This window comes from Molothrus aeneus, chromosome 8, assembly GCF_037042795.1.
Source record: "Molothrus aeneus isolate 106 chromosome 8, BPBGC_Maene_1.0, whole genome shotgun sequence".
Lineage (NCBI taxonomy): Eukaryota > Metazoa > Chordata > Aves > Passeriformes > Icteridae > Molothrus > Molothrus aeneus.
In genome coordinates, this window is record NC_089653.1 from 3,620,113 (window position 1) to 3,641,743 (window position 21,631).

At 52.3% G+C, this 21,631-nt stretch overlaps 1 protein-coding gene across 1 annotated transcript; it reads right to left on the bottom strand.

The window, feature by feature from the left end:
* Nucleotides 1–7,344: 7,344 nt before the first annotated feature.
* Nucleotides 7,345–14,724, bottom strand: LOC136559448 (putative lysosomal acid lipase/cholesteryl ester hydrolase). Its single transcript, XM_066554670.1, has 10 exons — nt 14,697–14,724; nt 13,023–13,112; nt 12,009–12,174; nt 10,491–10,689; nt 10,172–10,281; nt 9,722–9,858; nt 9,191–9,334; nt 8,700–8,771; nt 8,071–8,136; nt 7,345–7,629 (listed from the first exon to the last, which is right to left on the bottom strand). Exons 2-10 carry the CDS (start codon nt 13,104–13,106, stop codon nt 7,396–7,398), a joined length of 1,212 nt encoding a protein of 403 aa, XP_066410767.1. The 5' UTR covers nt 13,107–13,112; nt 14,697–14,724; the 3' UTR covers nt 7,345–7,395.
* Between the last annotated feature and the right edge of the window lie 6,907 nt (nt 14,725–21,631).

Consider the following 21,631-nt stretch of genomic DNA (forward strand, 5'->3'; position numbering starts at 1 on the left):
ACCCAAGGTGAACCAAAATGGTCACAAAATGGACACCTGGTCACAGGGTCTGTCACTTTGATCAGTTCTGCTCCATTTGCATCTTGGAGTTCATTGTCCCATTCCAGCTTTAGCCCATGCAGTCCCATCCTTGTTTTTCTCTCTCCAGCCCACGGTGTTTGTGCTCTTGGGGCTGAGATTTGGATCATTTGTCCTTGGTCCCCAGCTGGAGCAGGAATTGTTTTGTCTCCCTGCTCTGTGCACAGAGCTCACCATCCCTCAATGTGAAGCTCAGACCCACACACTAAAGCAGCACAGAATGTGAAAAATACAAAAGCTAAAACTTGAGGCATCATTCTGAAGGCATCACTCCCACCTTTCCAAGGCCTCAGCAGCATGCTGACCTCCCCAAGGACACCCAAGGGCAGCTCAGGCCTCACTGCCTGCCTGGATGGGAGACACTTGGGCATCCACACCTCATGAGAAGTGACAGTAAGGTCCAAAAGTGCCGTGTTAGCAGGGGGCAATTCACCAAAGCTCTGCAGAACTCTCTGGAAAAGCACCAGGCTGGAGATCCCACCAGCAGGCAGAGGTACAAGGCAGAGCTGGTGCAACACCCACGCTTGGCCAAAGCCACAGGAACTGCCTGTGCCCACCCAGCCATGCCTGTCCCTGCCTTGGTGGCTGTGGGAGCCCAGGACATCCCTCTGGCTGTCCTGGATGGCTCCAGCTCCTGCAGGGGGCTCAAAGACCCTGGCATGAAGCCCGAGGCACCTGTGACTGATTTTGACCCATGGAGCAAATGACCAGCTTTGTATGAAGAATTACAAGCCAGGAGAGTTTAAGTAGAATAATAGTTAGTTGTCACAGGGTGAAAAGGTGGAATTTTAAGGTTTTCAGAATGGAGGTTTGGGGTCCCAAGATGGAGGAATTTGGGTGTGCCCTGTCCTTCTTATTTCTCCCTCCTCGCCTCCATTTTCTGGGTGATGCTGGCCCTTTGGGATTGGTTTAGAGGAGAGACAGACTGTCTAACATGCAGGCTGGTCACTCAGCCTCCTATTCAATCTTCTCCCAGGTGTGCTCATGCAGGGGGTGTCACACGAGGCTGTGAGGGCTCAGAGCTGTGTCACATCCCTGCCAGGGCACAGCAGTGTCACCCTGCTGCCTGACCCATCATTCCCCACCCTCACTCGGGGCAGCAGCACACACAGGACTCGTGGAGGGGAGCACAGGGAGAGGTGCCCTCGCCTGTGAGCATGAAAATCCCACTGCAAGCAGTCAGAGAATCGTGGAAGGGAACTTACATAGGTTGGAAGGATCTTAAAGCTCATCTCATTCTACCCCTGCCATGGCAGGGCCACCTTCCACTGTCCCAGGCTGCTCCAGCCTGGCCTTGGGCACTGCCAGGGATCCAGGAGCAGCCCCAGCTGCTCTGGGCACCCTGTGCCAGGGCCTGCCCACCCTGCCAGGGAACAATTCCTCATTCCCAATATCCCATCCAGCCCTGCCCTCTGTCAATCTGAACCCATTCCCCATTGTCCTGTCCCTCCAGTTCCTGTTGCAGGGTCCCTCTCCAGCTCCCCTGTGTCCCTTCAGGCCCTGGAAGGAGCTCTGAGGTCTCCCCACACCCTTCCCTTCTCCAGGCTGAGCATTCCCAGCTCTCCCAGCCTGGCTCCACAGGGAAGCTGCTCCAGCCCCCTCAGCAGCTCCATGGACCTGCTCCAACAGTTCCATGCCCTCCTCATGCTGGGAGCACCAGGGCTCACCTGAGTGGGGCAGAGGGGCAGAATCCCCCCTGCCCTGCTGCCTTCTCACCCCACTACTCATTCTCTAGTGGAGGTACTAACTAGTAGTAACAGTGATAAATTAATAGTAGTAGAGGCTGGAAAAGCAGCAGAGCCTTCTCTGGCATCCCCAGGCTGTGGAATGAGGCCATTGGAGCAGTGTGTCAGTGCTGAGGTGAGTGTGTGATTCAGCACTTGGGGTTGTTCTACCTGTGGTGGAAGGACAGAAGGTGACAAAAAAAAAAACCAACAAAAACAGCTGGATTTTTACTGAGGAACTCTTGTGTAGCTTAGTTAAAGGGAGGAATGAAGACCTTTGAGGACTTGAAGGAGGTTGGGGGTAGATGGGATGTTGGGAATGAGGAATTGTTCCCTGGCAGGGTGGGCAGGCCCTGGCACAGGGTGCCCAGAGCAGCTGGGGCTGCCCCTGGATCCCTGGCAGTGCCCAAGGCCAGGCTGGAGCAGCCTGGGACTATGGAAGGTGTCCCTGCCATGGCAGGGGTGGAATGAGGTGATCTCTAGGGTCCCTTCCAACCCAAAGCCCTCTGGGATCCCACATTCTCAGAGGGATGTGTGTCCAGGGGGCTGCTCAAGGTGGGACACGGAAGGCCAAGGTTTCCAGCCAAAAAATCATCCATGTGCTTCCTGGGCTCTGCCTGAGCCCCAAACCCTGTATTTTTCTTGTCCTCTGAGGCCTTAAGGAATCAAAATTTACACCTCCTGGTGTGGTGTGTTGCTTGTTAGCTTCACACTTCACAGCCATCAGGCAGCATTGCTGCTGGATGCCTTTCGTGCTCTCATTTGAGGCATCACAGGACTGCAACCCCACCTGCTGCTGGCACAACAGGAAGGGAACCAGCCCTTGGGATCGGCTGTGTCCCCAGTGCTGTCCCTCAGGTGCAGGTCTGCTGCTGCTGAGTCACCTCCTCTGAGGCACACTGCTGCAATCAGCACCTCCTCAGCCCCTGGATTGGGGTTAATCCTGCCCTGGGCTGTCCATGCCCACCTTCCCTCCAGCTGGGGCCCTGCTGCTCCTCCTGCTGCTCCTTTCCTGTGCCCAGGGTGCCTCTTGCCAAGGGTAAGGCAGCCACAAATCACCTGGCCCTGGCATCCTGAGCTGGGGAAGGGAGCAGCAGCCTGGTGTTGGCAATAGGAGAATGCCAGCTCTTGTGCAATCCCTGCCAGATAAACACAAAACTGCCTCGCAGTAACCTTGGAGAACACAGCTCAGGCTAAAGAACCTGCTGAGTCCTTATCTGCTCGTGCTTTTCCTGGTTTAAAGTCCCTTTGGGTGTCTCTGGTTTGCACATTTATAGGGGTTTTGCCCGTGCTGGAGTTGCACAGTGGAGCTTGGGGGAACAGCTGACCTTTTCACAACACCTTGTTTGGGTTGTTCATGCAATCATTCCATTCTCCCTAATGAAATGGAATAAACAAAAGCATAAATGTGGGTTGGGAAATAATGGAGATGTGGTCACTGGTGTTTCTTCTCTGGTAATTCCTCCCCTGTTCCTGTGTTCAGAAGAGCCCAGAACGACCCTGAACTTTTTGTACTTCTTCCCTGATCTCTCTTCATTGGCTTTAAAGTGTATTTTATAGCTGAAAGAGTTTGTTTTGTGGCTGAACAGACCTGGGACAACGTGAGCAAAATTTCTCAGTAAAGAAATACCCACAGTTTTCAAATTTGGTGCTGCAGTGCTCTTGAGATTATTTCCCAGCACACTGGAGACAAGCTGATCTGGCTGAGCTTTGCCAAAGCCCTGGTCAGGGCTGCCAGGGAGCAGGAACATGTCCCACAGGACACAGCCCAGGTCAGGGGTGATCACAGAACCACAGAATGAACTCGTTTGGAAGAGTTGAGATCATCAAATCCAACCTAGGACCTGACACCTCCTCATCGACTACACCATGGCACTGGGTGCCATGTCCAGGCTTCTTTTGAACATGTCCAGGGATGGTGACTCCCTCCACCACCTCCCTGGGCAGACAATTCCAGTGCCCTTCACTCTTTCAGTGAAGGATTTTCTCCTGTGTCTAGCCTAAACTTCCCCTGGCACAGCTCAGGGCTATGTCCTCTCCTCCTCTCCTTCTGTCAATGGTTGCCTGGGGGAAGAACCATCATGATCAACACTGGTTTGTGAAGTTTTGGAGAAAATTTCATCTGAGCTTGATTCCAGCTAACTTTCCATGGCCTTATATTCCCACCTGCTTGAAGTCCCATCCCAAGAAAATGCAAGTCTCAAAGGCCGGGTCTCTCTCTCTCTCTCTCTCTCTCAGAGGTTCATCTAACAAACTCAAAAGAAAATTTGAAAATTACACTGGAAATAACATGGGAAATTGCTGTGAGTTCCTGAAATAAGAAAGCACAGTGTTTTGAACCAAATGAAAAGCCTGAATCTGCTCAGCAATCCCTCTGGAAGTCGTTGTCAGGCTGTAAAGGATCAAAAAGATGCGAAAAGGCAGCACGCCATCTGTCATAACTCCACGAAACCTTGTCCTAGATTAACTCTGGGACAAATCAGTTTCTAAATAACCCCACAGGCCAGCACGTTGCTTAAAGCAGACACCAGAGCAATCCTTGGATTGCTTGCAAAAGCACCACCTCTCTTCAAGCCTGTGCCTGTGGGAAGGAGCCTGTGCTGGCCCTGTGCTCCCCTCCACGAGTCCTGTGTGTGCTGCTGCCCCGAGTGAGGGTGGGGGAGGATGGGTCAGGCAGCAGGGTGACACTGCTGTGCCCTGGCAGGGATGTGACACAGCTCTGAGCCCTCACAGCCTCGTGTGACACCCCCTGCATGAGCACACCTGGGAGAAGATTGAATAAGAGTGACCAACATCCTCCCCACGTGTGGCTGAGCCTGGTTTGCCCACACAGGGAGGAGAAAAAGGGTGGTGGAGGCTTTGTGGGTGAATGGAACACCATGGACTGAGATATGTGGGACATTGATCTGTTGGAGCAGGTCCAGGGGAGGCATCAGGATGAGCAGAGGGATGGAGCAGCTCTGCTGGGAGAGCTGGGATTGTTCACCTGGAGAGGAGAAGCTTTGGGGTGACCAAATTGTGGCCTGAAGGAGATACAAGAGTCATGAAGAGGCTGTTTAAAAGGGATGGAGTGACAGGACACAGGGAATGGCTTCCCAGTGCTAGAGGGCAGGGATGGATGGGACATTGGGAATGAGGAATTGTTCCCTGGCAGGGTGGGCAGGCCCTGGCACAGGGTGCCCAGAGCAGCTGGGGCTGCCCCTGCATCCCTGGCAGTGCCCAAGGCCAGGCTGGACACTGGGGCTGGGAGCAGCCTGGGACAGTGCAAGGTGTCCCTGGGGTGGAATGAGATGGACTTCGAGGTCCCTTCCCACCCAAACCATCCATGATTCCATGATTCTGTGATACCCTGTGCAATCACCACAGACCTGCCTGGTGGTGTTGGACTTGCCTGACAGACCTGAGACACTCCAGGCCTCCAATCCTGCCATGGCCATCCCAGGAGATGGAATTTCACAATATTTATTCTGCAGGCATAAATCAGTTTGCTTCCAAAACAAACCTCTTCATTTGTTATTGATCCTTTGGCAGCAGAGGGGAAGCAAGTGCCAGAACCTGCCTGAGCCAGAACTTCACCAAAGTGCCCTGTCAGGGCAGAATGAAGACACTGCATTGCAAACACTGAACCAGGTAACTGCAGGAGTGGCAGAAACTTCATAACCTGAACAGAAAGAGACCAAACCCTGCAATTTTAATGAAATTTCAGTAGTGAAAAGTTAGTGCTTTAAAACTGAATTTGAATAAATGGCAGGTGTGGGGCGTGGTTTAGTGGTAAGCATGGTTGGCTTTGATGATCTTGGGGGGTCTCTTATGGATTCTGTGATTCTGATTTCCTGCCAGCTTTTCAGAAGTTTGCAGGGGGAGCATCTTGGCAGCCTCTCTGTGTGTTTATTTTCCATTTGCATTGATATCCATGGCATGAGCACAGTGCAGCCCTGTAAGGTGGTGCTCCAGGGCACAGCCCTGCCTTGAGCAGCTGATCACAGAGAAAAAGATGTCATTACAAATGTCCTAAGTGAGGCAGCTAATCACTGGCAAGCCAGGCAGATCCTATCTGACCTATAGCCTCATTCCTGCAGCCTGGCACGGCCTCACCCTGCCCTGCTTTCTGCTGTGGTCAGTTCCAGCTCTAAGGGTAGAAAGTGAAACACTTTACACAGGCAGTAACTCGAGCAGAGCCAGCCCTGTGCCACCATCTCCAGACTCCTGGATGAATCTCTGCTGCTAAAACCCCACAGTCTGGCTCTGCAGGGCAGCTGTGCTGGGCTCCATACCCTCCTCACCACCCACCTCTTCCCTGCAGGGAGATGCTGGTGGCATCAGGATCATCTGGAAATGATCCCTGAGCGCGAGGAGCATTGCACCTGCACCTGCTGAGAGGTCTGTGCTGAAAACCCCCACATCCACAAAATCCTGGAATGGTTTGGGCTGGAAGGGACCTCAAAGCCTGTCTCATTCCACCTCTGCCACTGTCCAGGCTGCTCCAAGCCCCAATGTCCAACCTGGCCTTGGGCACTGCCCGAGGATCCAGGGGCAGCCCCAGCTGCTCTGGGCACCCTGTGCCAGGGCCTGTGCCAATTCCTCCAGAGTTTTAACCTCTAGTTAACAGTACAAACACACAGAGCCCAGTAGACCCTATCCACTTTATTATTATCATTATCATTATCATTACATATTTGTGGAAAGAGAACCTTATCCTTTGCCCTGCTTGCTCCCAGGCTTATTTTAAGAAGATAGGCAATTTCACAAATGGCAAATTCACAATTCCTCCTCTGATCAAGGTATCATTAACAATTTAATCCAGAAGCTGAAAACAGATTTAGGCTCGTTGCTGCTTTCCACCACACTCTTCTTCTGTCTCCCTGAGAGGCAGCAAAAGGTGGCCTTTGCAGCTGGGTTTGTGCCTTAGGATAGCTTGAAGTGGTGCAAAATGGTGTTTCCTGCTAGAACTTACTGAAACTCCTTTGTGCATAAGTGAGATTATCCAAATCAGCATGAATCTGAGAAGGATGTCCCCTTTGTTAGTAAAGTGGGGGGTTCTCATTGATGCAAACCCGTGGCCACTCTTCATTGTCACCAGGCAGGATGTTCATAGCTCCTTCCAGCCGTGAAGGAAGGCAGTGAGTGCCAGGATGTTGGGATTCTTGGTGTGGAAGTGCTGCCAGAAGGTGAATAAAGCAGGATCCATCCACCACGTGGCTTCATCCCATCCTTATGGGACACCAGCATCCAGGAGAGCATGGGGCTTCTGCCCAGCTGTTTGCAGCTGGGAACCCAAGCTCAAGGAGCCCAGAGTCCACAATGGCCACCAGGAGCCAAGTTCCACTGAACTGGTGGTGAGGGAGGCACGTGGGAGACTCAGGGTGTGAGGGCTGTGCTCAACCTCAGCCTACTGAACCTCAGTGCAGAGTGCTTCCCCAGCCACTGGACTGCCTGGTTTTCCTCACTGGCCAGAGCAATATCAATCCAGACCAAGTGCAGCAGTTTATTGAGCTTTTCCCCCCAGTTTTTCTTCTTTTTATTTTAATCATCCCCCCCCAAGATGAAAGAAGCCCCAGGAGTCATGGAGAAGCCAACAACCACTGCTCCAGCTCTAGGCACCCTTCTCCATCAGGTCAAGCATTTCTTTGTAGACCTGCTCATAGACCTGCTTGCCCCAGAGGAAGTCAAAGTGGACAAATTCGGGGATGTACTTTTTGTAGGCCACATTGGAGATGCGGGGCAGGGTGATGTTCACATCCTCGGGGGCTGAAATCCAGTCCTTGCCCCCATACCAGGCAGCCAGGGGGGTTTTCATCTTCTCCAGCTCATAGAAGGGAGGAGTGGTCTGGAAGACAGGAGGGAGGCAAAGGGCAAGCTAAAAATTCAAAGTGTGTCCTGGTGGCCGCTTGGAATTTCTCCCTTATCCCAAGGGGTAGAAGAGGAACTACCGCCAGGGAGCCTCACTGTGCCTTGGGCTCCTGTTCTCTTCACCAGAGGGTCAAAAAGTCATCTGAGTGACTGAGTCACATATTTTTATTAGAAAGTTATGAACCTGCTTCCCCATATACAGCAAATTCCATAAATTTCATGTAATTCATGGAATCGCAGCATGGTTTGGGTGGGGATGGACCTCAAACATCATCTTGTCCCAGCTCCCCTGCTGTGGACATTTTGCACCAACCTTCCACTATTCCAGGCTGCTCAATTGCCCAAATGCAGTCTCAGCCACTGCAATATTTCCACTGGAATATTTATTTATTTTTCTCTGAGCATGGCTCTCTCTTACCTGGTTGTAATGGAGCATGTTGTCACTGCCATAATCATAATGCTTGAATTCCCCAGTCTGATAGAGCTGGAAAAGGAGAGTTATGTTCATTATCCATGCATTGGAGGGGCCTCTAAGACAGACAAAAGAGGTGACAGGGGATTGCAGTGCTCCCTCCTGCCACCAAGGCTCAGGGAACCCATTTTTACATCTGGTACTGGGTTTTGGGAGGAGAGCCCAGCCCCAGGAAGACCACAGTGATTAACCTGGTGTACAGCCAAGAGCCTCAAAGGACACATGAATCAGACCTTTGGGCAAGTTTGTTGTGTGTTGAGGTCAGTGCCAGCGGCAGAAGGACATGAGTAGAACATTTTCAATTAGTTGTATCATTAGTGGTCTTAGTGACCCTCAGCCTTCGCTCTGGCATCTCCTGTCCTGGTTTATCACCAGCCTTTGTTCCACCTCCACCTCCTACAAGCCCCAGGGACCTCTTTTGTTGGGATAAATAACTTCATTTGCAGCAGTGTTTCAGGGCAGCTTTCCCCTCCCTCCCTTACACAGCTCTGCAGGGGGAGCAGGGGGGGATTGTCCCCAGTTTTATTCCCGGATCATTCCCTGAGCAGAGGGAGGAGAACACGAGGAGGTGTTACCTGCCGCCAGTGCAACATGTTTTTTAGGGATGTGGAGTCAGGGTAGCGGGCCAGGTAGACATCCATGCGGCTCTGCAAGACCATCAGAGAGGTTTATTCTCTGCTCCCCCCCCAAAAATCTACATCAGAAATAAACCCAAACCTGTTCAGGAGCCACATGAGCCTCACCCCCACAGAGCTCCCTGCAGCAAGCTGAGCCAGTCCTAGGTAGGAGCCTGCCTGGTTCCCAAGGCAAAGTAAAGCTCCATACCTCGTGCTCAGGATCCTTTTGCAAAGCTCAGCTCTGTGTGTTGTCCCTAATATGTTTCCTTCTTGGGATATTAAGGAATTACACCAATGATTCACTTGAGAACCCCCCACCCTGGTGCCTCCAGGTTGAATTTTTCTACCAGCCAAAGATGTGGAAGGCCATGTGGAGGCAGCAGAAGGACAGCTCAGGCTGGGACAGTGAGGAAGGGGATCTCTGGAGAGGGAAGCTGCAGTGTACATACCACGTTCAAGCTGTTGGTGAACCCACCAGGCAGGTAAAACACCAAAGAGCACACGGTTTTCAGCATGGGGTAGGTGCACATTGTGGAAATCACTTGCTTCAACACCTCACCCTTATCAAAGACCACTGTCTGGCCCAAAATGATCTGTGGAAGTTAGAGGGGTGTATCAGTGGGGTGTATCACGCTCTTTTTTGCCTCCAGGTGCTCCCCACCTCTTTGCTCACCCCTGAAAGTTGCTGACAACTTTGCTGTGCTCCGTCGCTTTGGCTTTTCGGAAAAGGCCACCGCCCTGGAAGAGCCCTGCCCTTCCTAGGAGAGGTTTCTCCCAGGAGAAGGGACCCAAAACCAATCCCTGTTAATAGTTCTCTGATGAAGGCTGGGCAGGAAGATGATTTGCCTGCCCTCCAGGCTCACAGCACACGCACAGACACCCAGAGCGGGGAGATGGAGGTGAGGTACAAGCCCTGCCTGCCTCAGGTGGCCCTGCCAGTCCCTCCTCCCCCTCACACCTCACCTGTGCTGAGGACACACCTTAATCAGCACCTCGGGCAGGTCAAACACCCTCACCAAGGGGGACTTCATGTTGGAGTTGACGGTGATGGGAGCCAAGGCGAAGAACATCTTGATTTTGCGATCCAGTTCGGGAATGGAGGAGAAGGCAATGAAACCTGCGTGGGGGAGAAGGAAGCAGACCCTGCCCTGCTGTTTCTGAGGCAGCTGTTGACTTCCAGGTGTGTGTGCCCACCACAAGGCCCCTCAGAGGTGGCTCCAGCAGGTCAGGCTCTGGCAGCAATGAGATGAACCCAGTTTGGGGCCACCAGGGCTCAAAACTCTTCTGTTAAAGCAATTACCTGCTCTTTTCCCCTTTGTTATTTGGGAATGCCTGGACATTTCCCTCCCTGAGCAAGGATTTAGGAGCACTCCCAGAGTGGGGGTGCAGAGCTGGTGTGACTCTGCCAGGCCTGCTCTCCTCCTCAGTACCTGTGGTGGTGCCCTGGGAATAAGCCACGTAGTACAACTGCTCCTGCCCCGTTCTCTGCAGGATGTAGTTGATGGATGCTGGAAGGTCATACATGGCCATCTCATGGAAGCTGCAGGGGAGACAGGCAGGTGACAAAATCACCCTTGCTGACCTTGCCAGGGCTGCTTGGGTGCAGGCAAGTGCTTTGGCAGGAGCTGACCACCCAATTTCTGCCCCCTGGCAGAGGGTGTGACTGCCAGGAGCACCCCTCCTCCAGCCTGCACACACTGCTGGGGGGGTACCAGTGACCTGCCCAGCCTCCAGTTTCATGGAAAATACCTGTAAGCTGAGTATTCCTGCTGGTGGAATTCAAACTCCTGGTGTTTCCGTGACCAGCTGTTGCCCCGGCTGTTCCCGATCCAGACGTCGTAGCCAGCGTCGGCCAGGATGAAGCCCAGGCTGGTGTTGGGCAGGTTGGTGACCCAGTTGCTTCCCTCCAACACCAGGCCATGCTGCAGGAGGACCACGGCCTTTGGAGCTGGAGGAAGGACAGGAGGAATCATTTTCTCTGAGCACGAGCAAAATCCATCATTCACATCCACGTGTGGCTTTGGCAGCACCCCCTGGGAAGTGACACCAGGGCAGGGTCACTGCCCACTGTCCTCTGTCCTCTGTCCTCTGTCCTCTGTCCCCAGCCTCTCTGGGGAGGTGTTTTTGAAGAAGGCCAGGGCAGAGACTGGAAATCTGGGGTGTTTTTATGCTCATTTGCCGTGTACATGACAAAAACTGGGCTTTCAGTGCAGAAGAGGAAGATCCCAAAATGGTGAGATGGCACTGAACGGGACACAGGAAGGATGAAAAATAGTGAGATGGCATTGGATTGGCTGCCTGGTTTGGTTTCCTTTCCTCACTAATGGCTTTTTGCTGCTCCACTCTCTGGTTTTGAGCTGAGGGAAAACCTGGGGCAAGATTTCTCTGCCTCATTCATCCTCCTTCCTCTTTGGGGCAAATCCTCTCAGAAAAGGGTCATCATGGTGGGCACCTGCATCTCTTCTGCTCCTGAGGCTATTTGCCTGGTTTTCCCTACAGGGACAGCTTCCTCCTGGAGCACTGTCCTGGGCTGACTATATGATGCTTTTATCCCCAGTTATCTCTTCTGTTTATGCTGAATAATAAGTTTTGCACCTTTAAGACTTATTCAAAAGAATAAAGAAAAAACCAAACCAAACAAACTGTGCAGTTTATTTTCAAACACTACACTCGCTCCTCCACATTCCTTCTCCTAAACTGTGTTGTCTGCAAATAAATAAACAGCAAAAAGCTCTCCTTTATTTTAGGTAGTTTTAGCTAGCTGAATCAAAAAAGTTCCCTAGACTGTAATTTTTTTCTTTTTCTTTAAGCCTGTTTAAACCTGCCCTAAACTGAACACCCTAAAAACCACCAGCAGCTCACACCTGTAACCCACCAGACCAAACCTAAGCCACAGCATTTCCAGCACCAAAAAGACTAATAAGAGACTAAGTAAACTAAACTGCAACCCAGAAAAGAGACTTTCTGAGTTTGTCATCTCTTTTAAAACAGCAAAAAAAAATTATTGTTTAATGTTGTTTAATAAACAAGTTTTTCCACTTTTCTCCAAAAAAAATATTTTTCTCCCAGATTAATTAAAGAAAATTAAAGAAAAAAAAAATCTGCTTTTCTTAAAAAGCCCCTTTAAAAGTTCTCTCTCAAATTTGCCCTAAACCAAAACAAATTCAAGCACCCATCCCACGGTGAGGTTGCCTTGGCTGTGGCTTATTCCAGCCCAGCAAAGCTCTCAGGGTGCCAGGGCCAGGCAGAGCTTCCTGTGGCACTTACGGGGACAGAACATGTTGGATGGCTGTGCCCCTGCCTTGTGGGAGAGGCTGAAGCTCCCTGGGTTGCCTCTGCCGTGGGGGATCCTCTGCAGGGTGAGGAAATACCCGTCCTCTGTCAGCACCTCGTGCTCCTCGTAGGGGTACCCGTGGTACCGCACAATTTCGCCCTGTGGGAAGGGAAGGAGAGAAAGGGACAGTCCCCAGGGAGGGTCTCTGTCCTCAGGGCTTGGCTGGGCAAAGCCACCTGTGCTGGAGGTGACTCCAGGGGGAGGGTGGGCTCAGGAGCTCCCAGTGCCCCCACGGCGATGTCATGGCTCCAGCCAGAATTTTTGGCAGGTCTGGTGAAAAATGGTCACTTTTTGTGTTGCAATCAAGAGCAGGGCAGCACAGACAGCCCAACCCTGAGCCTGAGAGGGCTGTGAGGGCTGTCCTGACCAAACCTGCTGACTTGGAACAAAGCCCTCCCCCTGTGATGGTGTTCACAGGGGTCCCAGGATGAGGGAAGAGATGAGAATGTGACTCCATGTTTCAGAGGGCTTGATTTATTATTTTATTATATGTATATATAATTAAACCTATACTAAAAAAATAGAAGAAAGGATTTCATCAGAAGGCTAGCTAAGAATAGAAAAAGAATGATAACAAAGGCTTGTGACTGACTGAGACAGTCCAGACAGCTGGGCTGTGATTGGCCATTCATTAGAAACAAGCACATGAGCCAATCCCAGATGCACCTGTTGCATTCCACAGCAGCAGATAACCATTGGTTGCATTTTGTTCCTGAGGCCTCTCAGCTTCTCAGGAGGAAAAATCCTAAGGAAAGGATTTTTCATAAGAGATGTCTGTGACATCCCCCCATAAATGCCTGCCATAAATCTCTGTGTACGTAAGAGCAGGGAGACAATAATCTCATAAAATCCTGGTGTCAACCCTTGGTGAAGACACACAGAGCCCGTGGGTCTTGCATGGATCATGGGGTAAGTTGCTCAACCAAGCAGGAAAAGAAGGGACTTACAACATCCATGGACACCTCGGGGTTCTCTTCTGACTTTGCAGTGACGAGCATGAAACAAGAAATGGTGAGGAACAGCCACGCCATGGTGCTCTGCAAAACATTGTCAGGACACTGAGGGACTTTGCTGGCACTGGCACTGAAACAAGAAATGGTGAGGAACAGCCACGCCATGGTGCTCTGCAAAACATTGTCAGGACATTGAGGGACTTTGCTGGCACTGGCACAGAAGCTGGGGGGAGTTCTCTTGATGTGCACTGCATTTCCACCAGGATATCAACCTGACCCCTCAACAGGTGAAATTATTCTAAACCAGAAGTCCTCTAATTCTGAAAAAGGCTCATTTTGCTAATCTTGAACAAAGCCAGAGTCCAAATTCCATCACATTTTAATCCCACATTCTCCATATTCAGAAACATGCAGAGGTACAGGTACAGCTGTACGTGCCTGGGCAAACCTGGTTTTCGAGGAGGTGATAATAAATCATCATTTTAAATAATTTCTTGGATAGTTGGAAGAATAGGTTGTTTTGTTCCACTGACAGCTGAACTAATGAGGAGTAAACCACCCAATTTTAAGTTGCAGGGCCATGTTCTTAAGAAGAAACCAAACAATGTGATTTCCTTGGGTTCTCCTAATGGCTGAGTAAGGCCCTGGGAAATCCTTGGCTTGTTTTTGCAGTCCTGAGTGAAATGCCATCTCAGGACACCCCTGTTCTTCCTGGGAAGGATTTTGGTGTCTGCTTCAGCTTGTTCCTAGCACAAAACATCTCACTATGCTGTTTTATCTCACAGAAACAGAATCACAGAATGCTCTGGCTGGAAAGGGACCTTGAAAATCGCCTTGTTCCCACCCCTCTGCCGTGGGCAGAACCCTGCCATATAGGAACGGGTGAATTTATTGGAGGTGACACATTTGCAGCAGTATTTCTGCTACTTAGAGAAGTTCCCTCAGCTGCTTGGAGGAGTTCAATTGTGTGGAGCAACTTAGCAAGGACCGGCCAAATTCCCACCGAATGCCAGCACCTTGCACCCAGCCAGGTGAAACCGAGGAGATCTGGGAGCAGGTTTCTGTCACCTCCCGGCTGTCCCTGCCCGTGCCGCGGGAGGTGACAAAAGCCACCCGGTGCCTCCCGGAGCGGGTCGGGCACGGGAGGATGGGCGCACCTGCAGCGCTCACCTGGGCACAGCCCTGGGGCACCTCCCGCTCTCTGCACGGCCCCAGGGACCCCATCTCCCACCCGGGCATCCCCACCATCCCCCGGAGCCCCCCGGCTGCCATCTGGGGACACTGCCGCCTGTCGCTGGGCTCCCCCAGGCTCCTGAGCTGTTATTTAAAGGACGAGCCTTTAGCAAAGCCAGCAGAGGCTGCACGCATTTTTGTGACGTAGCGTCAGGAGAAGGGCATGCAAATTCCAGGGCAGAGCCTTGCCTGGGATGGATGGCCCTTTCCTCCCAACAACCAGCTTGGGAAAACTCCCAAAATTTCCCTTTGCGAACTGTCCCTCATCCCAGCACACCTGGAGACATCCCAGAGGTGCAGCAGCGTAAATAGGAACAGCAGCAATGTCCTGACCCCTCCCCAAACATTCCCACCGCACTCCCTGAGCAGGATATTCCTTTGGAGGATATTCCCCTGTCCCGCTGTCCCCAGGGTGGCACCGAGCAGAGGGATTACCGTGGTGTCCCGAAGAGCCCCTGTTCCCGCTGTGCCCCGAGCAGAAGGCGCTGCTGGCTGCTCACGCCGCTCCCATGGGGCTGGAGCTGCCTCTGCTCCCGATTCGGGAGATTTGGGAGCCGCCACTCCCTCTGGTCCCTCCTCCTGCCGAGCTGGAATGCACCTCAGGGCTGCTGGGCTGCCCTGGCAGTGTTTCCTTGGCGCTGGGAAGAGCTGAGAGCTGTGACAAATGGCTTGGTTCCAGCTGATGGAGCCACCTGGCGTGGCTGGGACCTCTGTGAACCCCAGGGTGGGCGCTGTGGGCTCTGCACCTGCACTGGGGCTGGTTTGGTGCAGGGGGATGCTGCTGGTGCCCTGGGGGATGAGTGGGACCAGCCCAGCTCATCCCACCAAACTGCACTGGGAAAGCTCCTTTTGGCTCTTCCTGCTGCCTCCTGGCAGGGAATGAGCCTGAAAATGCAGAACCTCCCAGTCCCAGCAGTTCTTGGGGTCTCTGCTGGTCACAGTGACCCCTGGGATGGGTTACAAAGTCTCTTTTCCCAGCCCAGCGGTCAAAGAAGGAGTCAGGGCTCTTCTGTTCTTGGTCTCAAGGTTGTTTATTGTTTCTTATCCATAAAATTCTTTCTCCTGGCCTGCTGAGGTCCGTTCAGACAGAGGAACATTGGCCACCCTCAGGGTGGTGTTATCATTTTATACTAAAAACTATGTGTACAATATTTACTATAACTTCCCAATACCCATCACCTGTGTTAGACAGTGAGCTCCTACTCTAAACCCATCCAAAAGTGCCAGCATCACAGCAGAAGATGGAGGCCAAGAAGAAGAAGAAGAAGGAGAAAGGCTGGACAGGCCCAGATTCCTCCATCTTGTCCCCTGAACCCCCATTCAAAAAACCCCAAAAAATCTAATTTTCCACCCTGTGATAAATTCACTGTCATTCTACCTTAACTTTCATGGCTTGTAATCCTTCATATAAGGTTGGCAATTGTTTTTTCCAAGGGCTAAATCAAAGGCACGGGGGTCTTGGGCTCTGTGCCAAGGTCTCTGAGCCCCCTGGGCAGGGGCTCGAGTTCTCCAGAGCAGCCAGAGGAATTTCTTGGGTTCTGACAAACAGTGACTTCAGGGGTGCTCTGAAAAAAAAAAAGAAAAAGAAAAATAAATCCATTTCTGAGGAGAGAAAGAGCTGTGAGAGCTGTGGATGGAGATTTCACATCTTGCCAGGCTTCTCCTCTTGCCAGCTGGTGATGCCTTTGGCCAGGAGCTGCCTGCTGCCTGCCCTGCAGGGATGGTGACAGGTCACAGGAGCTCTGGGTGTCGTTTTTGTCACCTCTGCCTCGGTGGCCACCTCTCCACTCCTTGCTGCAGGGCCCTGGTGCTGAGTGTGGGATCCTGCATCCCTCCTGCAGCCAGCACCTGCCAGGTCTGGCCCAGCCACGCTTGCTCAAATGCAGGCAGGCTTTGGAAATCCTCGATGGCTCCACCTCTGCCTGGAGCTCTGGTGGCTGCTCTTTACCAAGGACCAGCTGCAGGCAGTGCCAGAAGCCCTCCCAGCTGCCTCACCCTCAAATAAGCAGTGGCTCAGAGAAGAATCTGATTTTTCCCCTGCAGGGAGAGGAGGAAAGGTGGAAGAACAGGATCAGGTATGCCCAGCTGAGAAAAAAGCCACTCCCTCTTCCTCCCAGCACCGACAGAGTTTGCCTTTCTTTTGGGGACAGGACATCAGAAAGGCTCCTGTGGCCACTCCTGGTCCTGGCATCGAGTTCAGGGCCACATCAGTGGGTGCCCCCCAGGGTGAACCACTGCACAGCCTATTAAGGCATGAGAAAATCAGAAAAAATAAAAATCGGGATAAAAATTAAGAGTTCTGAGCCAAGCTCATTCCATAGGTTTGAACAGTTATTTCATTTCCCTCCAACAAGCACCCCCTGAAAGGCATGGGGAGAGGAGGGGTTTACTGCAAAGCAACCAGAGGGTGAACACTGGGCTGCTTCCCACCTTTGTTGTTCCTTCTGTTGCAGACAGGTGGGATGTACCAGTGCTGCTGCCAGGACAGGGCTGGTGTGACCATGGTGGGAGCCCTGGCAGGGAGCATCCCCCACACACATGGGCAGAGAGGGACCTGAGACCCCCTGATGTGTGCTGGGGAAAAAAATAGGCTTTTCTTGAATTTCCTTGCTCTTCAGCTTGCTGCTGGCTGGCCATGGGGGCACTGAGGTCTTGTGTTGGAGAGAGAAGTGTGTTGGTTGCTGAGAATTTTGGACTTTCTGCGCTGACAGGCTCTGACGCCCAAGAGAACACTGCATTGACCTGAGGCCATGGAAAAGCTTCCAAAATGGAATAATAGAATTCAGTTCTATCTGAATGAATGGTAGAACTCAATTCTTGCCATAATCTGGGATTGTGGGTGTGGAGTTTGAATAGAAGTGTGTGATATCACATGGTGGGAAACTCAGAGTTTTAGGGTTTAGAATACAGTAATATATATAAACAAAATGGAGGTTTTAGGGCAGAGGCTGGTCCCTCTTCCTCACCTCCTTCTTCACTTTCTTCTTCACCTTCTTCTCCATGGTTTGGGTGGTTTTGTGTAATTGGATAAGAAAATCCACATTGCAGGCCATGGGTGGTTGGTTATTGGGTTAAAAATAAAAATAATTCAGGTGTCATTTCTTAATTAGACAGTTTATCCTTAAAAAGGCCTTGTAGAGAGAGAGAGATAGGGCTCCATTTTGGTTTGTTGGAGGGAAGTGCTGTAGAACTCATGGTTTGTGATACTGTGACATAGATAAGAACTAACAAACATCTGAGTCCCAATAAGAAATACCATCTCACACATTTAATCCTGACCCTGGCAAAAAGAAGTTGAGACTTGGCAGTCTTGGAGCGCTCCCTGTCCATGGGATGACGCTCTCCAAAGGAAACGGGACAGCCTGGGCAGCAGAGGGTGCTGTGAAAGTGCTGGTGAGGCAGAGGAGCTCCTGCCCAACCCCTCATGGAAAGTGGGGATGTTTGGTGTGTGGAGAAACCCCAAACCCTTCAAACCATGGTTATCCACCTCTCCTTGAGCATGGGGTGGTTGTGTGGCCTGGCCATGGCCACCTGGGGCTCTGTGGGGATGGAGCTCTCTCCTGGGAGAGGATGGGAATCACTTTCAGCTGACTATAAACATTTTTGTTGCTCCTTCTGTTGCAGAGCAGGTGGGATGTTCCTTTCTGTGTGTTCCTTTCAGTGCTGTTGAGTTTAATTTAGAGAGAAACTTGGGCTCAGGTTTCCCTGCTTTGTCAGTAACAGAATGTAAAATCTGCTGGTGAAAAAATCCCACCCAACCCGAAAGCCCCAGGCCACCCCTGCCTCTGGTTTGCTTTTGATGCCTTGAGAAGGCTGGCCTGGAACAGAGACCAGACAGAGCTAAAGAATAAAGCAGGGATTTATTAAAAGGCCTCCATGGATCCACCTTGCAGCACAAGAGCCCAGCCAGGGCTGCACCAAAAATGGTCACAAAAATGGATGCCTGGTTATGGGGTCTGTCACTTTGATCAGTTCTGCTCCATTTGCATCTTGGAGTTCATTGTCCAATTCCAGCTTTAGCCCATGCAGTCCCATCCTTGTTTTTCTCTCTCCAGCCCACGGTGTTTGTGCTCCTGGGCTGAGATTTGGATCATTTGTCCTTGGTCCCCAGCTGGAGCAGGAATTGTTTTGTCTCCCTGCTCTGTGCACAGAGCTCACCATCCCTCAATGTGAAGCTCAAAACTCCACACTAAAGCAGCACAGAATGTGAAAAATAGAAAAGCTGAAACCCGAGGCATCACTTTGCTCCTTTGTCACCAGAGGGCCAAGCAGGGCTCTGTGCTGAGCTCCCTCCCTACCTGATCTTTTCACTCCTCCTGTCCCCAAACCCCTCCCCTCCCTCCCTCCCTCCCTCTGGAGCTATTTTGCAAACCACCACAGCTCAGGGCTGGAAACACCTCGTGGGCTTCAAGGAGAGGCAAATTGTCCCTTGGCTGCTGGGCTGAGGGTGGCCGAGCAGGGAGGGGTGGCTGTGCCATTGCTGCTCCCAGCCCTGGACATGGATCTGCCCAGGCTCTCTTCCCACCCCTGTGTCCCCTCGGTGCCCCTCAGCTCCTTTTAGCAGGGAAAACCTGTCCTGGCTCCAGCTGTGGATGTCCTGGCTGCTGGTGAGGAGCTCACAAGTGCCATTTGTGCTGAGAGGGATTTGTGCCGACAAAATTTGTGCTGCCCTGGCTGAGGGGAAAAGCAGAGGGCTTGATGTTTTCTGGATCTGTCAGTGGACATCTGGAGCTGGGGGATCCCAGCCTGGCCCCAGGGCTGCTCTGCTCACACTTTCAGGCTGTTTCCTTGAGGACAGCCAGGCTTTCTGTGCTGCTCCTGTGCCTCTGGGACTCCTTTGGGCAAGGGGAATCAGCCTTTGGCTCTGGTTGAGCCAACCCAGCCTCTCCTTGCACCTTGGCCTTGGCCTCCACCCACCATCTCTGGGCTCACCCCAATGTGGGGGTGTCCCAGTAGTCCCTGGGAACCCAAATCTGGGCTCTGCATGGGGATGCAGCCTCCCCAGTGCCAAGCAGAGGGGATTATCCCCTCTCCCAGGCCTTGCATGTGCAACACATCTCCTGTGTCCTGGGTGCAGCCCGAGGGCCAGGTGTGGAGTCACCCTTCCCAAAAGTGGCCCAGCCTGCCCAGGAGGAGAGGAGAGGCTCAGGAGGTGGGGCAGGGGCTGGGGAAATAAGGGGGGAAGGCCTGGGGAGAGCTGTGAGCTCTGCTTGTCCAGAGAGGCACGGAGGGGAACGGGGATTTTGCGAGAGGAAGGACCTCTGAAGGACCAAGAAAGGCTCCTCAGGCTTCCTGCAAGCCCAGGAGGGAGATGAAGGTGAGCCTGGAGGCCAGAAGCTGCTTGTGAGGATGTGGGGACCAAAGGCAGACGTGGCCTAGCCCCTGCTCCCTGTGGGCATTCCTGCCCACACCCTGGTGGGGTCTGGCTTTGGGGCATTCTGGGGACAAGGAGAAGCTCTGTGCATCTCACAGCCTGTCCCTGCTCTGGTGGCAGCAGGGGACACTGGGGACAGGGTGAGCACTGCAGGGAACCACGGCCTGAAGGTGGTGAGCGGGGCTAGGGAGGGGTTTTGGGGAGCATCCCCCCATCACCACCCTTCAGGGTGGTGGGAAGGAGCAGGTGACCTCAGAGGGTCACTGGAATGATGTAAAAGGCCCAGGGTGCAGTAGCAGGGAAGCTGAGGGAGAAGACTTTCATCATTTCTGCTCATCTCTCCCATCATTCCTGCTCATCTCTCTCATCATTCCTGCTCATCTCTCTCATCATTCCTGCTCATCTCTCCCATCATTCCTGCTCATTTCTCCCATCATTCCTGCTCATCTCTCTCATCATTTCTGCTGGCTCTTAATTTTCTTCCTAGGTCAGCTTGTAGATTAAGCCCACTTTGCTCTCTGGCACTTCTCAGCAGGGTTTTTGCTCTCTTTCCCTAAAGGAATGTCCAGCTTTGCTTTGTCATGTCCGTGCCTGGTGCTGCCTGAAGGGTCAGCCAGGGCAGGGAACTCCTCACCCAGCATTTTGCCACCCCTCTGTAGCTAATACCAGACCCCCTCCTTCCTCCAGGACCTGGGCTGGGTGTGGGGAACAGCACCCTAAGGCCCCATAATTAAATAGAGCTCTTGCAAAGTGCCTCATCCTGCTCTTTATGCCAGCATTCAAACCCAGGAAAAAGCCCAAACAATGATTCTGCTGGTGAAAACAACAACAAATGTGTGTCTGTCCAAGGCAGAGGTGCTTTCAACTGACAGAGGGAATATTTTGCTCAAACCACCCCAAACCAGGATGAGCAGGAGGCTGGGGTGGAGATGGAGACCCAAAGGTCCCTTCCCACCACCACTGCTCTCCTGGCAGGAGGAGAGGTGGAGGGGCTGGAAAATCTGCTGAAAGGGGCCCATGGACTCGTGGGGGGCTGATTGTCCCCCTGCCATGGGAGATTTGCTGTGCACCCTTTGGATTTCCCCTTTTGGGATGCCCACACTGACAAAATCCAGCCAGTGTCACATGCAAGTGGCATTTCTTCCTCCTCTCCTGAGATTTGTCCCTTTCTTTTCAACCCAGCCCTGGTGCTGACATGCAGAGCTGACACTTTACCAACAGGCACCTACACCTGGAAATCCAGGATGAGCAGCCTGCCTGGCACCCCCAGAGCAGGGACAAAGAATCTGGAACCCCTCTGCCAAGGAATGGCCAAAAATGCTGTCCCAGCTGGAGAGGACACCACAGGACCTGTGTGTTCCCAGTGATGGGGACACATCCCAAAACTTTGGGATGTGGTTTTTGGGGGGCAGTGTCTGAAACCCTGGGCTGTGTGGCTGGGGAGGGACAGGCAGGTGTTGGTGGACAAGCCCCAGCCTCTCTGGGTGTCTTTATAAGCCAAGGACTGGTTCCCTCAGTGCCACCAACCCCACTGACTGCACGGAGTGCACAAAGCAGAGGGTCAGGTTGGTGTTCTCCTATTATCCTGTTCTCCTGTTCTCCTATTCTCCTGTTCTCCTGTCCTCCTATCCTCCTGTTCCCCTGTTCTCCTATCCTCCTGTTCCCCTGTTCTCCTGTTCTCTTGTTCCCCTGTTCCCCTGTTCTCTTGTTCTCTCGTTCCCCTGTTCTCCTATCCTCCTATTCTCCTGTTCCCCTGTTCTCCTGTTCTCCTGTTCTCTTGTTCCCCTGTTTTCCTATCCTCCTGTTCTCCTGTTCTCCTGCTCTCCTGTTCTCCTGTTCTCCTATCCTCCTGTTCTCCTATCCTCCTATCCTCCTGTTCTCCTGCTCTCCTGTTCTCTTGTTCCCCTGTTTTCCTATCCTCCTCTTCTCCTGTTCTCCTGCTCTCCTGTTCTCCTGTTCTCCTATCCTCCTGTTCTCCTGCTCTCCTATTCTTCTG

What these genes read in the sequence shown, in the direction of transcription:
- LOC136559448 (XM_066554670.1), bottom strand. Translation starts at nt 13,106, where the DNA reads ATGGCGTGGCTGTTCCTCACCATTTCTTGTTTCATGCTCGTCACTGCA. An exon ending in CAGGAATACTCAGCTTACAG is followed by an intron (nt 10,282 to 10,490) that starts GTATTTTCCATG and finishes TCTCCCCTGCAG; the next exon opens with CTTCCATGAGATGGCCATGT. An exon ending in ACATGCTCCATTACAACCAG is followed by an intron (nt 7,630 to 8,070) that starts GTAAGAGAGAGC and finishes CCTGTCTTCCAG; the next exon opens with ACCACTCCTCCCTTCTATGA.